This window comes from Tachysurus vachellii, chromosome 1 (genome assembly GCF_030014155.1).
Source record: "Tachysurus vachellii isolate PV-2020 chromosome 1, HZAU_Pvac_v1, whole genome shotgun sequence".
NCBI classification, from domain to species: domain Eukaryota; kingdom Metazoa; phylum Chordata; class Actinopteri; order Siluriformes; family Bagridae; genus Tachysurus; species Tachysurus vachellii.
Genome location: NC_083460.1, coordinates 34881569 through 34901984, shown reverse-complemented (window position 1 = coordinate 34901984; position 20416 = coordinate 34881569). Strand labels below are relative to the sequence as shown.

Here is a 20416-nt window from a genome sequence, read left to right as displayed (position 1 = left end):
TTCCTTTTGTGTGTCAACAAATCTGATTCTGCCAATCTGCCAATAAATCTGATTCTGATTCTGATTTAGATTCTCATACTGCACTTGAGTTTTGTTGTTTTGTTAGTAGTACATGTGAGGACCTGTATTGTTCAAGTCAAGTTAAAAGAGATACCATTTTGAAAAGCACAGTGTTTACATTGAGTTAGTAATTATACACACTTAAAGGTCTCGTGCCACAGTACCTGAGAGATCTTTTGGTTTTTTTGTGATCTGTCACTTCGATCTAAAGGTGCAGGCTGTTTGGTAGTAACTCAAGTACCGCAGAGCTTTTTCTCACAGAGCCCCAGAGTTATGGAACAGACTTCCAATTAGTGTTCGGGACTCAGACACACTCTCGGTGTTTAAGTCCAGGCTAAAAACACATTTGTTTAGTCTAGCTTTTTATGAATAGCTTTTCTTGGGTAAAGGTGTATAGCTGGAGGGTTCATGGGCATAGAGTGTTTGGTGAACTGGGATGTCTGGATGCTGTCGGCTTGCCACCCTCTCAAGTCGCTCAGGTTTTCAGACTGTGGAGTGGTGGGATGCTTTACATCCCAGGAAGCTCTCATGTCTGTCACACCTTCTAGCTCTAGCTTTTTTAGTTATGCTGTCATACTGTAGCTAGTCTTGCCAGAGTCCCTGTCTGCACGTTGCACATAATTTACATTGTCCATCACCTGATTACAGTCATACCTAACAATTTTTCTCTCTCTCTGTCGAGCTACAGTATACAGTATATGCCACTCCCAAGCTCCCAGTGTTCTGAGTTCCTAGCCTGATCGTCTCTTCTTTTGGAGCTACCAGTGGTCAGCCAATGTCTCATGGGATTGTTGTGGATGGAGCCACCCGGAGACTGTCATGCCTTCTTTTAAACCAATGTTGTGTCAGCTGTATGGTCTGGTATTTATCAGCAATCAGGTCTGTGCTGAACTCAGAGTTTGCGCTGACCCATTAGTTCCTCAGAAGCTCTCGGTTGCACTGTTATAAACTTTCGTAGAAATGACATTATTTACATTTACATTATTTCCTGTCCAGTGTCACCCAACTGAGGATGGTTTCCCTTCTGAGCCTGGTTCCTCCCAAGGTTTCTTCCTCATGTCATCTCAGGGAGTTTTCCTTGCCGAAGTCACCTCCGGCTTGCTCATTAGGGATAGGGATAAATGTATAGTATTTAAAATTTTAAATACTCTTTTTATAAATTAATTGTAAACTTTAATTGTATATATTCATTTATTTATTTTTATACTTCCTTATTTTTTCTTCTTCTTATTATTATTATTTTATATTATTATTTTTTATATATATATTCTTTTTCCTCTCTCTTCTGTTTCTATACTTCTGTAAAGCTGCTTTGAGACAATGGGAAATTGAATTGAATTAAATTGAATATGTCATTTTGGTCATTCAAGTACCACACAAATACACATAAATACACTATATGATTCTATACAAGTACGTATCCTATTCTTGCCTATGCACAGCAATAGTCTGCAAGTCATCAGCACCTTTCTCCCTAATCCATAATTGGAAATGGGACCAAGAGGACCAGGTATTATCCAAATGGTGGCTAGTTCTCAACAAAGCAGCAACACCAATGTAGAAATCGCATGTTAACAGACTCTAGTGTGAGTTTATCAGGCACACTAGTGTTGCTATTTTTCAGACTAGTCATACTGCTTGGTAAATTACAATAAAATGAACAGTGGTGAAAACATTATGCATGAAAAAAGAAACCATAGTCACCTACAAAGTAGAATATCAAGGCAGGTCTGTATAATAAAGTGTCTAGTCAGTACTACTCTTACAGATTCAGATTAACCTGCTAATAACAATATTTGTTTTTAAAAGATTTTTCTTTTAAAGAAAAAATCTTTTCAAAAAAGAATTTTGATTTTTCAGGCAGGTGACATAGTGGTGCAGCAGATATTGTTGCCAGCTCACCCCCCAGGGTCCTCGGTTCGATCCAGAGCTTGGGTTACAGCCCGTGTTTTTCATGTTCTTTTGCCATGTTGTCTGCTTTCCTCCTTGAACATGCTGGTATGCGTATAATCTATATTCAATTGCCCCTAGGTTTGTGCATGCATAGTGCCCTTCAATGACCTACTGTCCCATCCTGGGAATGTCCCTGTTTAACACCAAGTATTCTGGGCATAGCCTCCATATCCACAGAGGCTCTGAACAGGGTAAAGCCTTTACTAAAAATGAAGGATGAATAAATGATTATTCAGACAAACTGATCAGCAGATGCCTAATTATTTCTTCTATTTTGATCTATTATTATCTATGATTGGCTAGGTATATAAAAAGATAGGTGTTACCGAGATCTAAATATTATCTCAAACTTTCATATTTCCTCTGAATATGTGTGTGTGTGTGTGTGTGTGTGTGTGTTTGTGTGTTTGTGTGTGTGTCCTTCCAGATTCACCCAATGTTGTCAACGTGGAATAAAAGAAAAACAAAATGAATGATCTGAACAATACCATGGCCCTTTTTTTTTCTGAAGATGGTTTTTAATCAAAAATGTAAGAACTTAATAAAGTACAGCAAATAAATATGAAAGGATAATACTCCTGTGGGTGTTTATAATAAATGAAACAGAGAACAGAGAAACAAGAGTGAGCATGCTGTGAGGTTGTCAGCAAACCAAACTGAGGGAGCCTGGTTCCTGCCTGCGGAGACAAATACACTATGTTACAATGACAAGTAATAACACAGACAGCTGTGCGACTGCACTTGCAGGGTAATTTTGGCAGGAGGACCAATGCATACATCAGCTAAGCAATCAACAGTGCATCAAAACATGCTAACTCTGAATTATATATGCAGTTATACCACAGCTCCTTTTAATAATTGATTCTAATTGGTCAGAATGTCTGACAATAGTGCCAACTTCAAGGCAAATGCCCTTGTTTTAATGTTATTGTTTCTGTAATATCAGCACAATCACAGGGACTTTTTCTGTGGATCTGCCACATAAACATTTTAGAATGTATGTAATTGCTAATCTGGTGCGGTTGTAAGAAGATGTTTGCTTAGCATTTTTGGAAGGAGTCAGGAGTAAAGCTAAAACTTTGAGGCTTTGAGGTCTCTCTGTAACATGACAAGCTGGATTTCTGTCTTATTCATAAAAGGCTGGTGAGTGAATAACTGTTCACTATTGCTATAACATAAGTAAGGACAGGAACTTGTTTTGCAAATGTAAAAAAAAGTAACTATAAACATATAAAACATTTAATGTGTTGTACTGTAATAGTGTGAATAACATTATCTGTAAATAAAGGCATTATATTTTTTGGCAAATAGCTGTGGTATGAGAGCAATAAAACACTTTAGGATAAGCTGTTCTTGATATGTGGTACAGTAACTTCAAGATATCTGATTATTTTCCAGTAAAGGTCACATCAATAATGCCTTTCTTCAGAGGTGAAGACACAGTCTGACCTCAAGTCAGCAGCTATGTTTTATTATAGAGGAGTGTAGTCTGACTGACCTCTGTGTTCAAGCATCACATCCCCTTCATACAGTGCCTTGCTTAATGCTTGTTTCTGCTCTTGGTCCAGTTTTTGCCACTGCTCGTCTGTCACAGCCCACGCCTGTTCAGAGCTCAGCCAGGACAGCTGACTTGCACTGAACACCACCTGTAAAGATAACAGCGACTGTATAAAATTTGATTACAGGATGGCAATGCTTGTGTTATACAATGTTACACTGGCTTAGGAAACACTGATAGTGTGTGTGATTCTTACAGACATCTTTTTGGGTGGTATCATGGATATTGCCAATGGAGTCAGTCCTTCTATTTGTTCTTTCACAAGGGATGACAACACCATATCATCCAGCCCAGCTGAGGAAAAAGAAAGGTCATCATTGTGAATAATGTCTCAAGCAAACAACCACCTTTAGAACTATTCAGACTATGAGGCAAGCTTTAACTAAGCTACCTGTTTTGGTTCCTTATAGCATGCTAATGTTTGGTGGAAGTGTAACTGCACAGGAAATACTTTTATACTGGTTGAATTTTCTATGTTGGCAGACGGCCTTATCCAGTGTGACATACAAAAGTGACTTGAAGTCTTTATCAATGAATACATCAACACTGGTTCACTAGATCACAGACAGGGCAAAATAAAACTTAAACTCTGTTGGGAGGATTTATAGCACCATTATTTTTAAATAAATGCATGAAACAAACAGGTTAAATAAGCACTAGTTTGTTTTTTAGGAAGAGGTAGGTCTTTACCCATCATTCGAAGATAGTCAGTGACTCAGCTGTTAGGACATCTAGGGAAGATCATTCCACCACGTTGGTGCCAGAACAGAAAAAAGTCTTGCTGTGTACCTACCTCTTACCCTGAGAGATGGTGGGACCAGTCAAGCAGTGCTGATAGATCAGAGGGAGTGTAGTGCAGTGTGAGGAGTGACAAGAGCTTTGAGGTAAGAGGTTGCTGGACCATTTTTGGCTTTGTAGGCAAGCTTCAGTGCGTCCAGCAACCGGAAGCCAGTGGAGGGTACACAGCAGTGGGGTGTTGTGGGAGACCTTAGGCAGGTTAAAAACAAGTCAGGCCACTGCATTTTGGATGTGTAGATAAAAACAGCAGAATCCTTCTGATGTTGCACAAAAGAAACCAACATGAGCATATCACATTAGCAACCTGCAAGGAAAAGGACAGTTGATTGTCCATGGTTACCCGAGGTTGCGAGCAGTGGCCGAAGACGGATCAGAGAGCTGTGCAGGGACATCGCTAGATCCTGGCCTGGGGATGAATCACTTAGGATGACCAGCAGTTCAGTTTCAGTGGGATTGAATTTCAGATGATGAGCCACCAGCCACTAGACATGCTGAGACCCAAGCAGAAGCTGGGTTTCTATCCACAGTTTTAAAGATAGCATCAACCACAAATTCAGCTGGACGTGATAGAGCCATACAAGTGAGTTCACAACCTTATTTTAATTTTATAAATATGATGCTATATTTCCAGAATGATGCTATATTATGTATGTTACATGGTGAAGCTGGAAAAACTAGCTATATTTTGGCTAATATAACACTAATCCTTAGCCTAGCTAGAAAAACTGATTCAGTGAGTGATCTTGTGTAGATCTTTGTGATTCAGTCAACATTGTTTGAGTAAAAATATGTAGGATTTTAAGATATCCCAGTACTGAAAAAAAATATCCTCTGGGGAAAAGTGATGAAAATCTGTATTAAGGTGTAGATTTTTTAAACACTAAAGTTACAATACATTATGTGGCTGATCTAACATTTTTAAAATTATTGAAAAATGCAGGTTAAAAGCACCAATTGTAATCTTTATGTATAATAAAAATGCCTGGACTATTAAGTGACTAATGTAGTCAAGTGACATATGTACAGAATTTTGTTTTCCCTAAGCAAAGAGAATTTAATGGTACTGCATCATACGTTTGCCCCAAAATCCTCTACCTGCCAGAGTCCCAATCTCAGTGAAAATCTCAGAGCTCCATCCGCTGACAGCACCGAAAGCCAGGGAGCTGGAGAGTCGAGTGGTCAGAGCCTCAGTCTGCTGCTCAAAGCACGGCAGATGCGTCTCCCTCAGGAACATCACAGCCACGCTGACAAACATCACAGAAAATTGTGAACAAATTGCAGATGCACATTCTGATCTATATCAAGCACTTGGAAACAGAGTCTTCCTCTAACCTCAGGTTAAATGCGTCTAGACGGGAAATTTCTGCAGGAGTGAAGCCACAAAGTAGATTGCCAAGAGAAACCAACTCGACCACTCCGAGGTCTTCAGGCTTCTCTTTGCGGCGGCGCAGGAATCCCTGTAGAGCCGCTCTCATCTGTAAAAAAATATAAGTTGTAAATTAAATGGGAAGCTTGTAAAATAAAGGGTGTATGGTGTCCTGCAATGGACTGGTGTTCCATTCAATGTGTATTAATGCCTCAGACACTTGAATAGACTCTGGATTCACAGTTACCCAGACCATTATACGGGACTCACTGAAGATTGATATTGTATACAATAAATATGAAACCTGCTCATATTTCAAAACCACAGAGTTTATCCAGATAACATTGCTGCTGAATTCTTTACTAGCTTTGATATTTTAAAACAAACAAAAGAGAATAGATTGAAAGTTTAAAATAGGACAAAATGTATGTGTATGTTTGCATCCCATGATGAAACCTAATCATCATCCATATCCACACGTTCACATTAAGTACTTTTTCAATGTTGAGATTAATTTTTAATTTAAAGACAAGCATTGCAAGTAAATACACGTTTATATATGTTTGCAGACTTATACTGTATATGTCTAAAAGTAGGTGGCTACCTCACCATTACATCACACAGTTTCCTAGAATGCCTTTGTATGCTGTAGCTTAAGTGGAAAGATTTTTCTTAAGTGGAACTAAGGAGTCCAGACTTGTTCCAGCATGGCAATGCCCTTGTGCACAAATCAAAGTCCAAAAAGACATGTTATGCCAAGGTTACAGTGAAAGAATTTGAGTAGCCTGCACAGATCCCTGCACTTAACCCCACTGAACACCTTTGGAACCCAGAACTCTTCATTCAGCAACAGTGCTTGACCTGACTACTGGTTTTGTGGCTAAATGAGAACAAATCCCCACAAACACACTCTAAAATCTATTAGAAATTTGTTGTTTTTTATAATAGCAAATAAAAGGCTAAATCTGAAATTGTATGTTCAGGGATAAAACATGGGTGAGATTGGTCATGAGTCCACATACGTTTGACGATATAAGTGGTACCATTTGAAAGTTTAACAATTGATCATAAAGGGGGTTGACAAATTGTGCATAGCATTAGCAATTATATTCTTAGTGTACTTAAAACTTAGGTGTATAGACTCAGCTTAGGTGAACCATGAGTGGGGAAAAAACTTACTTTTCTTTGGTTCCACACTTTAAAGCTTCCAAGATGAGCTACCACACCTAAGTCAGACAAGTTCACAGCCTGCAGCTCTCTCTCACTCATCTCGGTGAGGATACAGCCCAGCTCCAGTATTTGCGCTGGTCTAAGTGTCCTCACTGGCTTATAAACCTAAAAAAAACACACACACACAAACATCTATTACCCTATTGACCTATTAGCCTTGTCCCGACTGGTCACAAATTTGGGTACTTGTACTTGATGTGGTTAATGGGTTAATATTGTATCTATATGATTGCCTTAGTCGTTAGCAACATTAGCTTCATTGTTAAGATGATAAAAATGATAGGAACCAAGCATATTTTGGCTAATCAAGAATATTTCAGGTGAAGATATAATGGTTTATTTTCTAATAATAATGGCCAAACCATTCCTTAATTTTGGATTTTGCCGAATACTGGCACACTTACTGGTCTGAGCTCTGTCCACAGTGCCCAGCGTTGCTCAGCATCCAGAGAACTATCCTGACCCAAGAATTCAACACACTCCTTCAGTTCTCTTCTCTTCATTCTATTGAGCTGATACCAGCGCCAAGCTGAGGGAAAAGTGCCTTTGATATCCACGCACGTCGGGATTGGCTCTGACAAAGGTTAATGCGCTTGCACATTAGATCATATCAATTACATTTGATTCATTATTTTTATCTTGTAATAGATGCAGTATATTAAAGTAATAAACATGCCTCACCTCTTCTGTTCCATCTCCGTCCTCTTATTATTTTGTGAATTAAACTGTAAATCTTGTCTTTTAGTCCTTTCATGTCAGCACACACCCTCCCAAGCTCGGTGTCTTTCCAGTGCCACTGACTTTGCAGGACTTGCTCAACTGTGTCTTTACTGAAGTCATCCTAACAGATATATGGCATTCAACACAATGTCATAACTCAGCAGAAATTGATGACTAGATTAATAAAAGTGCTTGGCTTGTTTTTGTTCTATCTTACCAGGGGCAGAGAGCGTATCAGTTGAGGTGTCAGGGTGAACACAAGCCGGTCTACATGCTCGACATCTCCTACAGTCCATGACTTTGTCTCTCTATAAATTAGATCCAAATCAAAACATCTATGAATTTGTTCCATAGTCTGTAGAACAGTAATATTCAGTACTGATTATTTTCTAACTTTGTTTACACCAGAATTTAGACAGCTACACCTTTCTTAGAAATGATTAAAGTGTTAAAGTGAATTGCAACAATCTTTCCTCAGAAGGTTTTTTATCTAAATAGCTTGTAATATCGTCAGTTGCTAGTTGCAAAAGCTTGACAGTGGAAAAATGTGTTTTTGATATTGTTTCAGACAAATATAGTGAGATTAGGTCTGGCGCTGTCATTTATATAGGATATGAAATAGTGTTGGGATGATGTCTTACTCCAGGAGGGTGTTGTCCTATCTATCCTACCTCAGCATGTTCCATATTTAATATAAGGGCAAGAAGACCTACCCTAGCATAGTTCTCTCTGTAAGCAGAGAAGCCATTTCCCTGAAGGTATCAGAGGGCATGCAATACTGCTTCAGGTCCTCTAGGCGCAGCTTCAGTGCCTCTCTGTCCACCTGAGACAGCATGTCCCTGTCCAGAAAGAAAAGAAGAGGACCCAGCAGGTCCATGGAGGCCCCCGAGATTCTGTCCTCAGAAATCATCTGACAGAAATTTTGGAAAAGAAAAAAAGTGTGAACAAATCTCTAGCCTGGGTGCCCAGGACAAGCAAATGGCATATCCTGGCTTTCTGTTTAGTGAAGAGTAGCTTCACTAGGTCATAGATAATATCGGTCACCAGCAAAGGAAACTCTACTTACTTTTGTCTTTTATTTGCTATGCAATACAAAGAAATGCTTTTTGTGAAGAAATACTTCATTAATTGTTTATTTTTTATTTATTTACAAAATGCAAATTGAGCGAACAACAGAAAATTAAAATCACATCAATATTTGGTGTAACTACCATTTGTGATTTTTTACAGAATTACAGAAGTGTTAGAAGTGTAGATTAGTGTTACTCTGAAATCTAGAGCATACGTCAAATGTGATAGCCCTGAGACTTTTTTGTCCTAGTTTGTAACTTAATCAATGGTCATGAGCCATTGCTGATATATATGTGAAATACATACGAAAAAGGGCAATAGAGCCTGTGGCAAAATCTATTTAAATTGGTTCTGCCACTAGTTAATGTGTCACCACATATATTGATTCAGTTTTAATATTCATAGAAATAATGCAGACATTCAGCGCAACTTAACGTATGTGTCTTACTGCATAAACATATATCATATATAAACACACATATATACATATGCCTGGTTTACACTTTCAGGGTTCCTCGTAGTCCATCTGTGAAACCCATTTAAACAGAATGCATTTTTTTTGGAGTTAAAAATGCTTGATTATCTAAAAAACCCATAATTCGGCTCCAAGTTAAGAACCAATAATTCCCCTCCAACTTTTTGTTCCCCCCAAAAATATAGATGTTTTATAGACCATACCTGTGTAAGAAGTATGTACTGTATACCCATAATGACTAAGGAACAAGTTTAGAAACAATGTCTAAATTAAATCCATGCAGAAGTTCTCAAAAGCTATTTTTCTCACAAGCACGTCAATAGCTTTCTCAGCCAAAGTCATCTGCTTGTGTCGTGGAAGCTCCAGGAAATCAATAAAGTGTCTCTGAATGTGGTTCAGGACAGCTGAGAGTGATGCGTTGGACAGGCGCTCAATCATCGTCACGCTGTGAGACAACATCTGACAGTGAGGCAGAGGACATCAGAGACTTGATGAATAATGTTGAAAAAAGATAATATATATATGATCTTACGGTAATCCTGCAGTGAATGATGGGTTGAAGCCATCCAGATCTATGTCTGGCCTTCTTCTAAGCTCCTCTAGTACACACTTCCTCTGTTAAAACATAATTAATTTGCTTTGTTGACATCTTTTCTAAAGAAGATATTATACTGAAATAGAATTATTCACCCAGGCCTTAATTTGTATAATAGCATTCTTTTTTATTTATTTACTAAACAAGTTATACTTATTTTAGTGAAACAAAAGCATTGTTCCATTATACAAAAATGGCATTGGCATATTCACGTCATTTATTATTTACTGGCTATCCGGGATGCAAGCGTTCATTAGTGACAGTTTGAATCAATTGCTATTTGCTTTGGCAGAGCAGTAGACTTTGTCTTGGAATAGCAATTGAAAACACAGATGCCAATGAAAGTGAATTGCTGCATTGGGACTGAAGCTTGTCTCACAAATTCTCACCAGAGCTGGCCTCAATCCGCCGGGCAACTCTGTAATAAACCGTAACAGCTCAGAGAAGTCTGATTCATTGGCCCAAAGCTGTAGGTTCTTACAGCTCATGCCACTTGCAATGGGGCCTAAATGTCTGCAACAAGAAGAAACAAGGCGTACAATACTACAGCAAGCTACATAATAAGCCAGAAAATGTTCAGATTTGTTCTGTGTTGACAGGTTTGTCAGAGACAAATGGATAAGTCTTGGCAGATTAGCTGAAATGTAAATCATATGAGCCAAATCCCAAGACCTACTTATGTGAGTGAATCAAAATACCAAAAGGCATGTAGCTGACTGATGTCACTTACAGTACTGTCTCTCGGGTGATGTTTTCAGTCTGCTGAATCATTCTGAAAAGCAACTGAGCCTGTTGAATGAAAAACTTGAGAAGTTGGATGGCAACCAAAATCGAATGTGATACTCCTTTTGGCTGAGACGAAATCACTTTAATGCATTACTAATTCATATCTTTTATGCAAGCCGTTCTAACACACTGAGCGCAATTTGCTTGATGGCAGGTGTGGGGCACTTCGTATTAATTTACTCTAAGGCTCATCTGTGGCATACGCAATGAGCTGCAGCAAATGAGTGTGTCATTAGCTGTGGAAAGATCCATCCAGCAAGAACGGACACGGAAGGTTGTGGAATTATCAACATAATTATCTGCTATTATTGTTTCTATTGAAGGACAGGAAAGAAATAGGATATTACCTGTTGAGGTGACCAGGACATGTTTCTGTACAGAGAAATGTGATTAAGGATCGTCCGTCCGTCAAGCTCAGTGGCCAGTTGTTTCAGGGAAATGAAGGGTAAAAGGCAGTGCAGGTAAAGCGTGTCATTTTTTGACAAATGCTCCAAAACCTTTGGAAAAACAACACGTATTAGTTAGCTCTGAGGGTGACTGATGTTTACAGTAATTATAGAAAATAAAGAGACAGTGAACAAACATGAATTTGCCATGACCATTTAAAACTATTAATTATAATCAGGCTGTGTTGCCAGTTCCAGGTTTACAGGCAGAATTAGGCAACAGCAGAACTGCACTGGTTTACTTATTGTCATAAGCTATACTTTATTTATTTCAGAACACTGTAGGACCATTGTGCCAGAATTACTAAGAGAAGAAATAATACTGCTTTGTCAATCTAGAAAAAATGCAGCATTGTTGAAAAGAAATAATCAATAATAAGAGTACAATTTATTAAAAAAAAGATTTTAATTAAAGAACTACATATTGTGCTATTATTCATCTTTAATTACATTTAATGTTGTGGAACACCCAAAAAGCTTTTTTTCTTTCAGTAAATAAGGATGAAAAGCAAGTGTAAGGGCATTCCCTTGGCAGAAACCTTATTAACTGATAGTAGCGACTTCTCACATAAATGTTAATTAAATATTTTCTAACAAAAAAAACATCAACACATCAATGATGTTTTTTTATCAGTCATAGTGTAATATTATAGTAATGTTAAACAGACTTAACTTAAACAATTACATTGTGACATTGTACAGTGTATTTCTTTGGATTTCATTGTGGATTTTTGGCAGAATTTAAAACCTAGATTATAAACACTATTCATTTATAATTACAAAATACAGCTATGTGTTTATAATGGCTGGAATATTGTGGGATGTAGTGTTATAATGAGATAACGGATGTTTTTGGTTAAATGCTGTTTTTAAGTGGAGAATTGAGCTGCCACGTCTTTGCGTAGGTGTTTAATTCATAAGGTCTTGGTTTCTTGGTGTAAGTATATATCGGTGCTGATGTTACCTGTTGTAGTGCACTATGCACCATTGCACGGTGTGCAGGCTGCAGGTCACTCAGCAGAGAGCTCCAGCACTGACAATCTGCCTTTCCAATCGAGTCAGGTACAATCAAGTTTATCAAGAAAGCAGGTGCTAAACCCCGAAATAATGGCTTTAGCTGGCATAATGTGTTGGCACTGATCTAAACAGGAAATGGAAATGAATACAAGCCTTTCTGGCTCCAGAAACACTTTTGTAAATCATGTGATGCAACTTACATTTGTGTCTCGGAATATTTTGTTTAAAATTTGGAATGCCTGCAATGGAAAGATGAGACCAGGATTAATCTTGGTACAAAATAAAATCCATTAACATCAAGTCAATTGGAAAGTGTGTGTATTTACCTGTGCAGGTGGGAAAGTAGGTATATCAGGTTGAGAGAAAAGTCTCAATAAATCATTTGAGGATAATGATTGCAGGAATGATGCGCCAAGTTGGGGTAATAAACCATGGAGAGTGGCCAGCGCTGGAGAAGACAACAAGCTGGCATTAAGGGGTTTGAGAGCCAGGGCCAGCCAATGGGAAAGCTGCAAATAGTGGAACTTCATGTCATATATGACAAAACACAATAAATAACAGTCACTGGTGTTTCACTCACAAATAAACACAAAGATTACCCTCTGAGCAAGGACGTGTCTCTCGATTTTACTTTAATGCAAGTGTAAAATTTGTTACAAATGTGACTTGGTCTTGGATATTAGCAAGATAAACAATATTTTGTGGTTGCAGACCACACCCCCAACTAAATGACAAGGTCAACCCACACTTTGCAGCTTCACAATTGCTCTAAAAAAAACTTCAGTCTTGTGATCTGGGTATCTTTTGGCTTTGCATTAGACATCCATTGACCAGCATCATAGATAGGAATTGCTGAATAAAAAGGAGAAGATGGAGAGCTGGTGGATGTGAAAAATGATTAGACTGGGCATGAAGCAGCAGTACAGTCTGAATAGGACACCAATTAATTGCAAGGAAACAAGTACACATATATTCACATACCTAGTCACACCTAGGGACAATTCAGTAGCATGTTTTTGGACATTGGAGGAAACCATTGAACCCAGAGGAAAACCACCAAAAGCATTTGAAAGTATAAATAAACACAAAGAAAGTAACCGGTACCAAGGTTCCTGTAGCCTTTGGGCTGTGATACTACCCACTGTCTCTACACTTTTAGTAAAAGGTTAAAATAGATCTAGTATTCAAGTATAATATATGAGTTAGAAGATGTGATAAATATGTATTTTAAAAGATTATAAGAGGCTTATGCTTACTCTGCCATTTCCACTGACATGACCATCTGAAATACACTGTGCAAGCTGCTGCCACAGAGCAGCTGACACTGGTGGTACAGACAGGAAACGCTGCAGCTCTTCTGAATTCATGTAGCATATTAAGATACCTAACCTGTCAAAGAAACCAAACGGCTCAGTTGGATGGCACAAACTGAATTTTTCTTTTAGAGAGATGAATTACCTCATTATCGTATCACTAGTGAGATTCTTCCTCTTGTTGAACAGGCTGCGAAGCACATGCCTCCCCCTTATGGCATCCAGACTGCTATTAGCAAGCAGTTCAACCAGCGGGCTGAGCTGTGAGATACGTTTGCAAACTTTACTTTTGTTCTTCTCAAAGACTTCTTGGAATTCATATAGAAAATAGTCTGATGTTTGCTTACCTACCTGCTGGGATGTCAGCTGTTGGAAGTGGCTGATAGGAAGATGTGGGAGGAGGGGAAGAACTGAGGTGAGGAAGTATGGTGGCCAGGAGGAAACATCTCCCACTGCATTTGACTGTAGAAGACGTTTAGCGAACGCTTGTTTCTGAGGAGACTTCATCTCCGAGCTGTGATCTCGAATAGCCATCAATCTAAAAGAATGTCAGATACATAAACATAGATATCCTTCTCTGTTCCTAAGTTATCAACATATTTGCAGAGTTTTATGGTTCACTCACACACTATCGTTGGCAATCAGTGATGCAGGAAAATTCATTATGTCAGATACAGACATGTATGGGATGAACTGTGAGAGGTCGACAAATAGTTCTGGAGTAACACGCGGGAATTTCTGAATGAAGGCTGCAGTCATAGTCTCCATGGCCTCTTTTTCCTTAGGGGAAGCCTTTCAATAATGCCAAGAGAAGCAATATTCATTTATAAGAGTTTACAAATAGAACAAATTACATTTACAGCAGACTAGAGCCCTCTCACTGGAACAAATGAAGATGGAAAATGCATTAGCTCACTGGCTAAGTTGTTACCTGTGTCTCTACTTGGAGCTGGTCCCAACTCTGATGTACATGAGAAAGAAATCTTTTCACTGCATCTTTTTCTGCAGACAACACAAGAGTGCGTATTCTTTCTTTTGGCATCTGTAGGTATTCCTAGACCAGCAGCAAGAGATATATCATAGATTATGAGCCAGTATGACAGTATGTATTAGTGCAAAGTGTTAACAAGCAAGAAGCATGTTTGAAGCTCCTTAAAATTTTAGTCACCTCAAGATTAAGCTTAAGGTTATTGTCATTTAATTCATTGTGTGAAGTTAGGTAATATTTAGACTGTTAGAAATGTATAATAAATACATTAAACTCTTCTTTATCTAATATCATTTCTGACAAGTTTGTATACTACCTGTATTAAAAATCTCAGTGCTGAGGAGTTGTCCTCTTTTTGAATAAGATCCCAAAGGACAGGCTAGAAGATTAACACAACAAACGGACCCTTTAAAAAGTGTAACAAAACGCTTTAGGAGAGCTAAGTGTAGACATAACAACATTAGTCATAGTATAAAATAATAATTATATTGCACTTACACTAAAACAACTAAGAAGATCTTCCTTGAGTGATAGATTCTGCTCTCGTCTGAGAAAAACACCCACAGTTTTGAGCACACTAACAGATGCATCAGGTCCAATCGTTGCCCAGAATGAGGAATTGTCCAGAAGTCTGGACAGAAGAATAGCTTGGCCAAGGCCTTGGCGTACCTCTTGTTCCCCTTCCTCAAGGCCTGCTGAGAGCCCCACAACAAAATCTAACACTTGGAGCACATAACTTACTGTGGCCAGCCAACCCACACGTTCATCAACAACACCCTCACAATGATTTAATTTATACACAGCTTCCTGTAGGATTGGAATAGGATTTATACAGAGCTGATGAGTGTCAAAGTTATACGGTACAGGCAGCATGTCAAACAACTGCTGGAGAACACATTGGGTCTCCTGCTTTGGTTCTGAATTGGAGTTGCAGTAGTCTAAGAGTATGGGCTGTTTAGGAACCAGCATGATATATAGACTCGTGTTCTTGCAAATGTGATCCCTCAGACCTGCTGTGTCGCCACAGAGTTCAAGCAGATCAGAATTGGTGAAATGCTCTGCTGTCCAATTTAAAAAGTTACAGAGAGCATTTTTGGAATCATGGTGGGAATCTTTGTTCAGGATTTTGGAGCAATATTCTGCAGCCCAGCCAGTGTGAACTAATGGATATGATGCATTGCCACACAAGGCTAATATCAGTGCGGAATTGTTAGGCAGAAAACACCTCCTGAAATCTTGTGCATTTAGAGATCTAACACTGAGCAGCTCTAAGCAGTCTTCAGCTGCAGTACTTCCAGAACTTCCAGAAACTTCACTGGAGAGTTGTTCACAGAGGTCATTAATACTTGATTTGTTGAGGTAATGGTAGTCCTTGGTAGCAGCAGCCTAATAAAATAACACAGTTACAGCATACTTGTCAATCAACCTCATAGTTTTTTTTTAAAACATATGATTTAAACATTTATTACTAATACCTGATGGGCTTGATGAAGCCAGAAGGAAGTGTTGGCACATACTGTATTATTGAAATCCTGTGCAAAGTATTCACTGCACACATGTACCCACAGGAAATCTTCCTCTGCCGCAGAGAGGTACCATGCTGCATTAGAGCAGCTGACATGGAGGTCAGGCACTACATGACCAGCCTCTGGGTCCAATGTTGCATCACCTCCATCAAAAAGATTACAGTAGAGAAACACAGTAAAGTTTGAAACCCCAGTGAGACCTGGAATGGAGGCATTGCATGCTGCTTCCAGGATCTCAGCTGAGACTGACAGCTCTGATTCTATTTGATCATGGAACAACTTTTGGGGCTGGAGCAGTCTGGTTCTTTTCACTGATTGCTCTTGGTTTAAGTCATGTTTTTCCATCTCCGCAGACGAACAGGTCATCAAAGATGGCCGAATCGGTAAACCTTGTGACGTGAAACCCATGGCTTGAGCATTCCATGTCAGATTATGTCTAATCCCCCTATGCGATGAAGAGTATTACAATAGTGTTAGAAATGTATTAAATGCATGCTCAAAACATAATATTTTAAAAAGTAACTTACCACAATAGCAACTGTCTCAGGTCACCTAAAAAAAAGAAGTTGCAAACCAGGATGAGTTGGATTGTTCTCTGTTAATACAAATCAGTAAAAATTACTGTGGGTTGTTAATGAATTGCAAAAAGTAAAGGACTGCCATACAATTAGGCTCAATGGAACAGCATAGCTGGGTACATAATGTCAGGGGTATATGGTTACAAATCAACAAAAGGGTGGGTAGATTATCCAGCCCATAGGATTTAGCGTACCATGATCTTCTTGATGACTAACATGGCCATTGTGATTTCAGGAATCCAGAAATATGTTTAAACTATAAAGATTTTATTGTTCAAAAAAGTATGCAATAAAAGCTATAGAGAAAAAGCTATTAAAAGGAAATGATTATTTTCAACTGAAAATATAAGGATAAACTTGCCTACAGTGCACCTTCCCACTTCAGTGGTCTTTGGCTCACCAGCCATGCTACCTAGATCATCCAGCAGTGCCATGGTCACACGCGAAACCTTCCTCCTCAGATTACTGTACACTGTGCTACCCACTCTGTGCAACAATCCACGCTGAAGACCGTCAAGACCCTGGACGAGGGCAGGATTTCGCTCAGCAAATTGTGCTGCTCTTTCCCCACTGTTTGACTTCGACAGTGCCTGCAGAAGTAAGACTTGCATAGGGCTAAGGCTCTCCATGTCTTGAGATTTATTGTTCTCCCCATGTAAAACCTCGGGTGGAATGCTAAATGGCTTCAAACGTCCTGCCAAGAAGTTACCATCCCTGTGGTCACTGTAAGCACCTGCAGGGTGCAGATTCACCACAGGTTTCCAGTTCATTGTCTCCAGGAATGTCAGGAGTTTTTGCAGCCAGCTCAGGTTGAACGTACAATCACTCTGTCCTTTCAGGATGCAGATAAAACCCTGGAGACCTGCACTGGCCTGGCTATAGGTCCCACTGACAAGAGCTTGTAGTGTGGTGTCAAGCAAAGCACTAATAGTCTTCCAGTTCTGCGACACAAATGTGAGAAGAGGTTTTTGCGGCTGTTGTTCTATGAGGGTAAGGATGCTCTGCAGCAGACCTAGTAGTCCATCCCAATGTGGGCTACCTCTTAGAGAGAGGAAGAGGTCTTGTAGCCTGAAGCTTGGTCTAGGAGGAACCCTCCCATCCCAATCTCCTAGTTGCGTTTTTCCATCAGACTGCGCAAAAGATTGCAACAAGTTTTCCCAAAAATGATCATTATCAACAGGGAGCTCATCATCTAGTTCAGCACTCATTTCCTGAAGATACATTGAGATGTTATAAAGAAATCCTGACAGCCTGTTTCGGTCAAATGGTTTGTTAAGAGATGATAAACCAGGAGCTTTCTTGGGCAGGAGTCCTAGAGACTTGAGACCTCCAACAATGTTCCTTAGAACTGTATGGATTTGTTCATCCTGTCTCCTCTCTGGCTGTTCTCTGCGGGGGTACCAGCCTCCACCCTTTCGCCATATCTCAACCAGCTCCTTCAGAATTGCATCTCTCTGTTCCTCCTTTTTATCTCCTGCAATATGACATTTGGATGTAAAGCCTAAATCTGATTAAAGAATATAAACTATGGTTGAACAAACAATACATGTATTTTCTCACCTTCAGCAATAGTGGATACTTTACCCAATAAGAAAACCAACCCCATTACAATTCCAAACCTTCCCATTCTGAGCGCCATTCACGAGTTTCAAGACTGTGTGGATGAAATCATACCGATGCTCCTTTGAGAAAGCACCTGTTCCTTTTAGCCTAAGACTCTCACGGAGTACAATGTCACACTGCAGAATGGATATCAAATGTTAATGACTGCCCACAGTCACTTGATTACACTTTCACTAACAAAAAACGGACTGCGGTTACTTTGCATACAATAATCACTATTCATTTTACATTTAAATGATCTGTAATACAACAGATTTATCAAGTGATAGTCCATAATTAGAGTATCAAATATGTGTTACTTGTTTAATTAAAAAAATGCTCAAATAAAGAATGTAAAACAATTGTTGCTATATTCATCATTTTAACTGCTTATTATTTTCATTTCATTTATAAACACCTGCAATTTAAGTCTTCAGTGTTTTGGCCATACTCACACGCGGTCATAATCCATTCCCTCCATTGGAGTTCAGGGGAAAATGCAGATAATACTCATGAGAACATGCAAAAAATGATCATATATATGAAAATAAACCTTAAATACTATATTGTCTCCTTTCTGTCAGTCTGCACCTGTCTCCTGCTTTCCCTCTCTTCTGTCTTGCCAGAGAGTGTCACTTTTTTTCGATCTGTTCTTCCTTCAGCTCTATTGGAACTTCAGCCAGAGCTTCAGGTTTCAGCGCCATCATTTGAGCATGTGCCAGCTGGCAGGCTTACCAAGCGAATTTATGTATGGCTTGAGGGCATTATTCTGCTTGTCAAAAATGACATCCCATGTGACATGTGGACTTGTGAGCATATCAGTTATGAAGTATGAAACTATAAATATTATGAAGCTCAGTGTTGGTGAATATCCCTGCAACATTAGATTGCAATTTGCTTCTTTTTAGTTAGGAAAGGACTGAGTCAATAACATGCTATATACTGTTACTGTTTAAAGACAACAATTGCAAAGGTTTTCTTTTTAAATGTCTAAAGGCTTAGATTGCTTGATTATATCATTGACACTGTCCTGGAGGACTGTTCTGGGTTCTTTTTTCTTGTTTTTTTTTTTTTTGCCTGTCCAAAATTAAAAAATAAAGCACAGTATCTGAATCTGTACTGTCATGATTACCCTGAGAACTTTTTGTTATCTGTTGGACATGTCCTACTATCCTGTTACAGAATATAACTTTGGACAATGTCCTTGAGCATACTGCTTTCCGTACACGAATGCCAAAAGGTCTCCTGCAGCTGTCATAAAACAAAAACTCTCCAGCAGCACACAATCAGGCTCTTCACTAACAAACATAATAATCTCTCTCCTGTCTGAGTTCTGTCTGCAACAGTGGAAACCTGAGCAGAAGCAGTGAAAGGACCAACTCAGGCTCCCCACAAAGCCTTTTAATTCTGTCAGTGTCACCCCCCAGTGGAACAATAACTTCCTCTTGTATTATTGATACCTCGGGGAGCGGCGCTCACTCAGCGGCATGGGGCTCAGTTGGCAGCAAGCATATTAAATGAGAAACTTTACTCTTCCTGCCTTTTTCCCTAATTTCCAGAAGCTTGTACTTATAATAAGGACAACACTAAAGACAGAACACTAAAGACTTTTGGTGTGAAAAATAAATGATAATTTTTAATCATATGTGTTTTATGTGTTTTAATATATATGATATTATACCTTAATATAACCTACAATCCTTAGTCCTTAAAAATAGTTGAATGTTACTTGTACTAGATGTTCGTTGTACAAAAAAATTGTAGATGTTTCTCAAGTATTCAATGGATATTTAATAGTTGTAGCTTCTACCTAGCTGAAAGACAAACCCTGGCTGCATAAAAAATGATTGACTGCAACCAGTCTGTTGGACTCAGATCCTTCTATTCTGTTTACTGACGGAATGGGACATAGGACAACCACTGATCAACTAATATTTTGGTGGTGGAGCAATGTCAGCAGAACCAACCAAAAATTCCAACCAACTGTAGTCATGTGGTTTTAAAAACCCAACAACCTGAGGATGAGCAACATAAATTGCATGTGAAAAAAATGAGCTATAGTAAGTAGTTCTAAATAGTCCCTAGTGACCCATATGTTATTTGTACCAGTAATTAATAAATGCTAAAATTCAAGGTCAGTGTCACTGCAGTGCTCATGTACTGTACCACAGTTCTGGTCTTATGGTGGACAGTACGGTGGCTACAATCAATACTTGTACTACAGTCAGTTACAAAATGCACCAATATGGATAAAATGGCCACGGAATATGAGTCAGGCACACCAGTGCTTTATCTTTTTCCAATACCAATGTCATTTTAGGTAGTACTGCTACC

At 38.9% G+C, this 20416-nt stretch overlaps 1 protein-coding gene across 1 annotated transcript; it reads right to left on the bottom strand.

Annotated features, from left to right (window-relative positions):
* Positions 1 to 2570: 2570 nt before the first annotated feature.
* LOC132854608 (stereocilin) lies at positions 2571 to 18786 on the bottom strand. Its single transcript, XM_060883177.1, has 29 exons — positions 18719 to 18786; positions 16842 to 17992; positions 16430 to 16454; positions 15852 to 16347; positions 14875 to 15762; positions 14693 to 14755; positions 14320 to 14442; positions 14014 to 14180; positions 13740 to 13926; positions 13534 to 13649; positions 13332 to 13464; positions 12402 to 12584; positions 12276 to 12314; positions 12023 to 12199; positions 10960 to 11109; positions 10557 to 10615; positions 10216 to 10339; positions 9764 to 9846; positions 9541 to 9676; positions 8399 to 8595; positions 7903 to 7993; positions 7647 to 7806; positions 7370 to 7539; positions 6915 to 7070; positions 5702 to 5844; positions 5465 to 5613; positions 3768 to 3865; positions 3512 to 3659; positions 2571 to 2690 (listed from the first exon to the last, which is right to left on the bottom strand). Exons 1-29 carry the CDS (start codon positions 18784 to 18786, stop codon positions 2602 to 2604), a joined length of 5769 nt encoding a protein of 1922 aa, XP_060739160.1. The 3' UTR covers positions 2571 to 2601.
* Positions 18787 to 20416: the final 1630 nt, after the last annotated feature.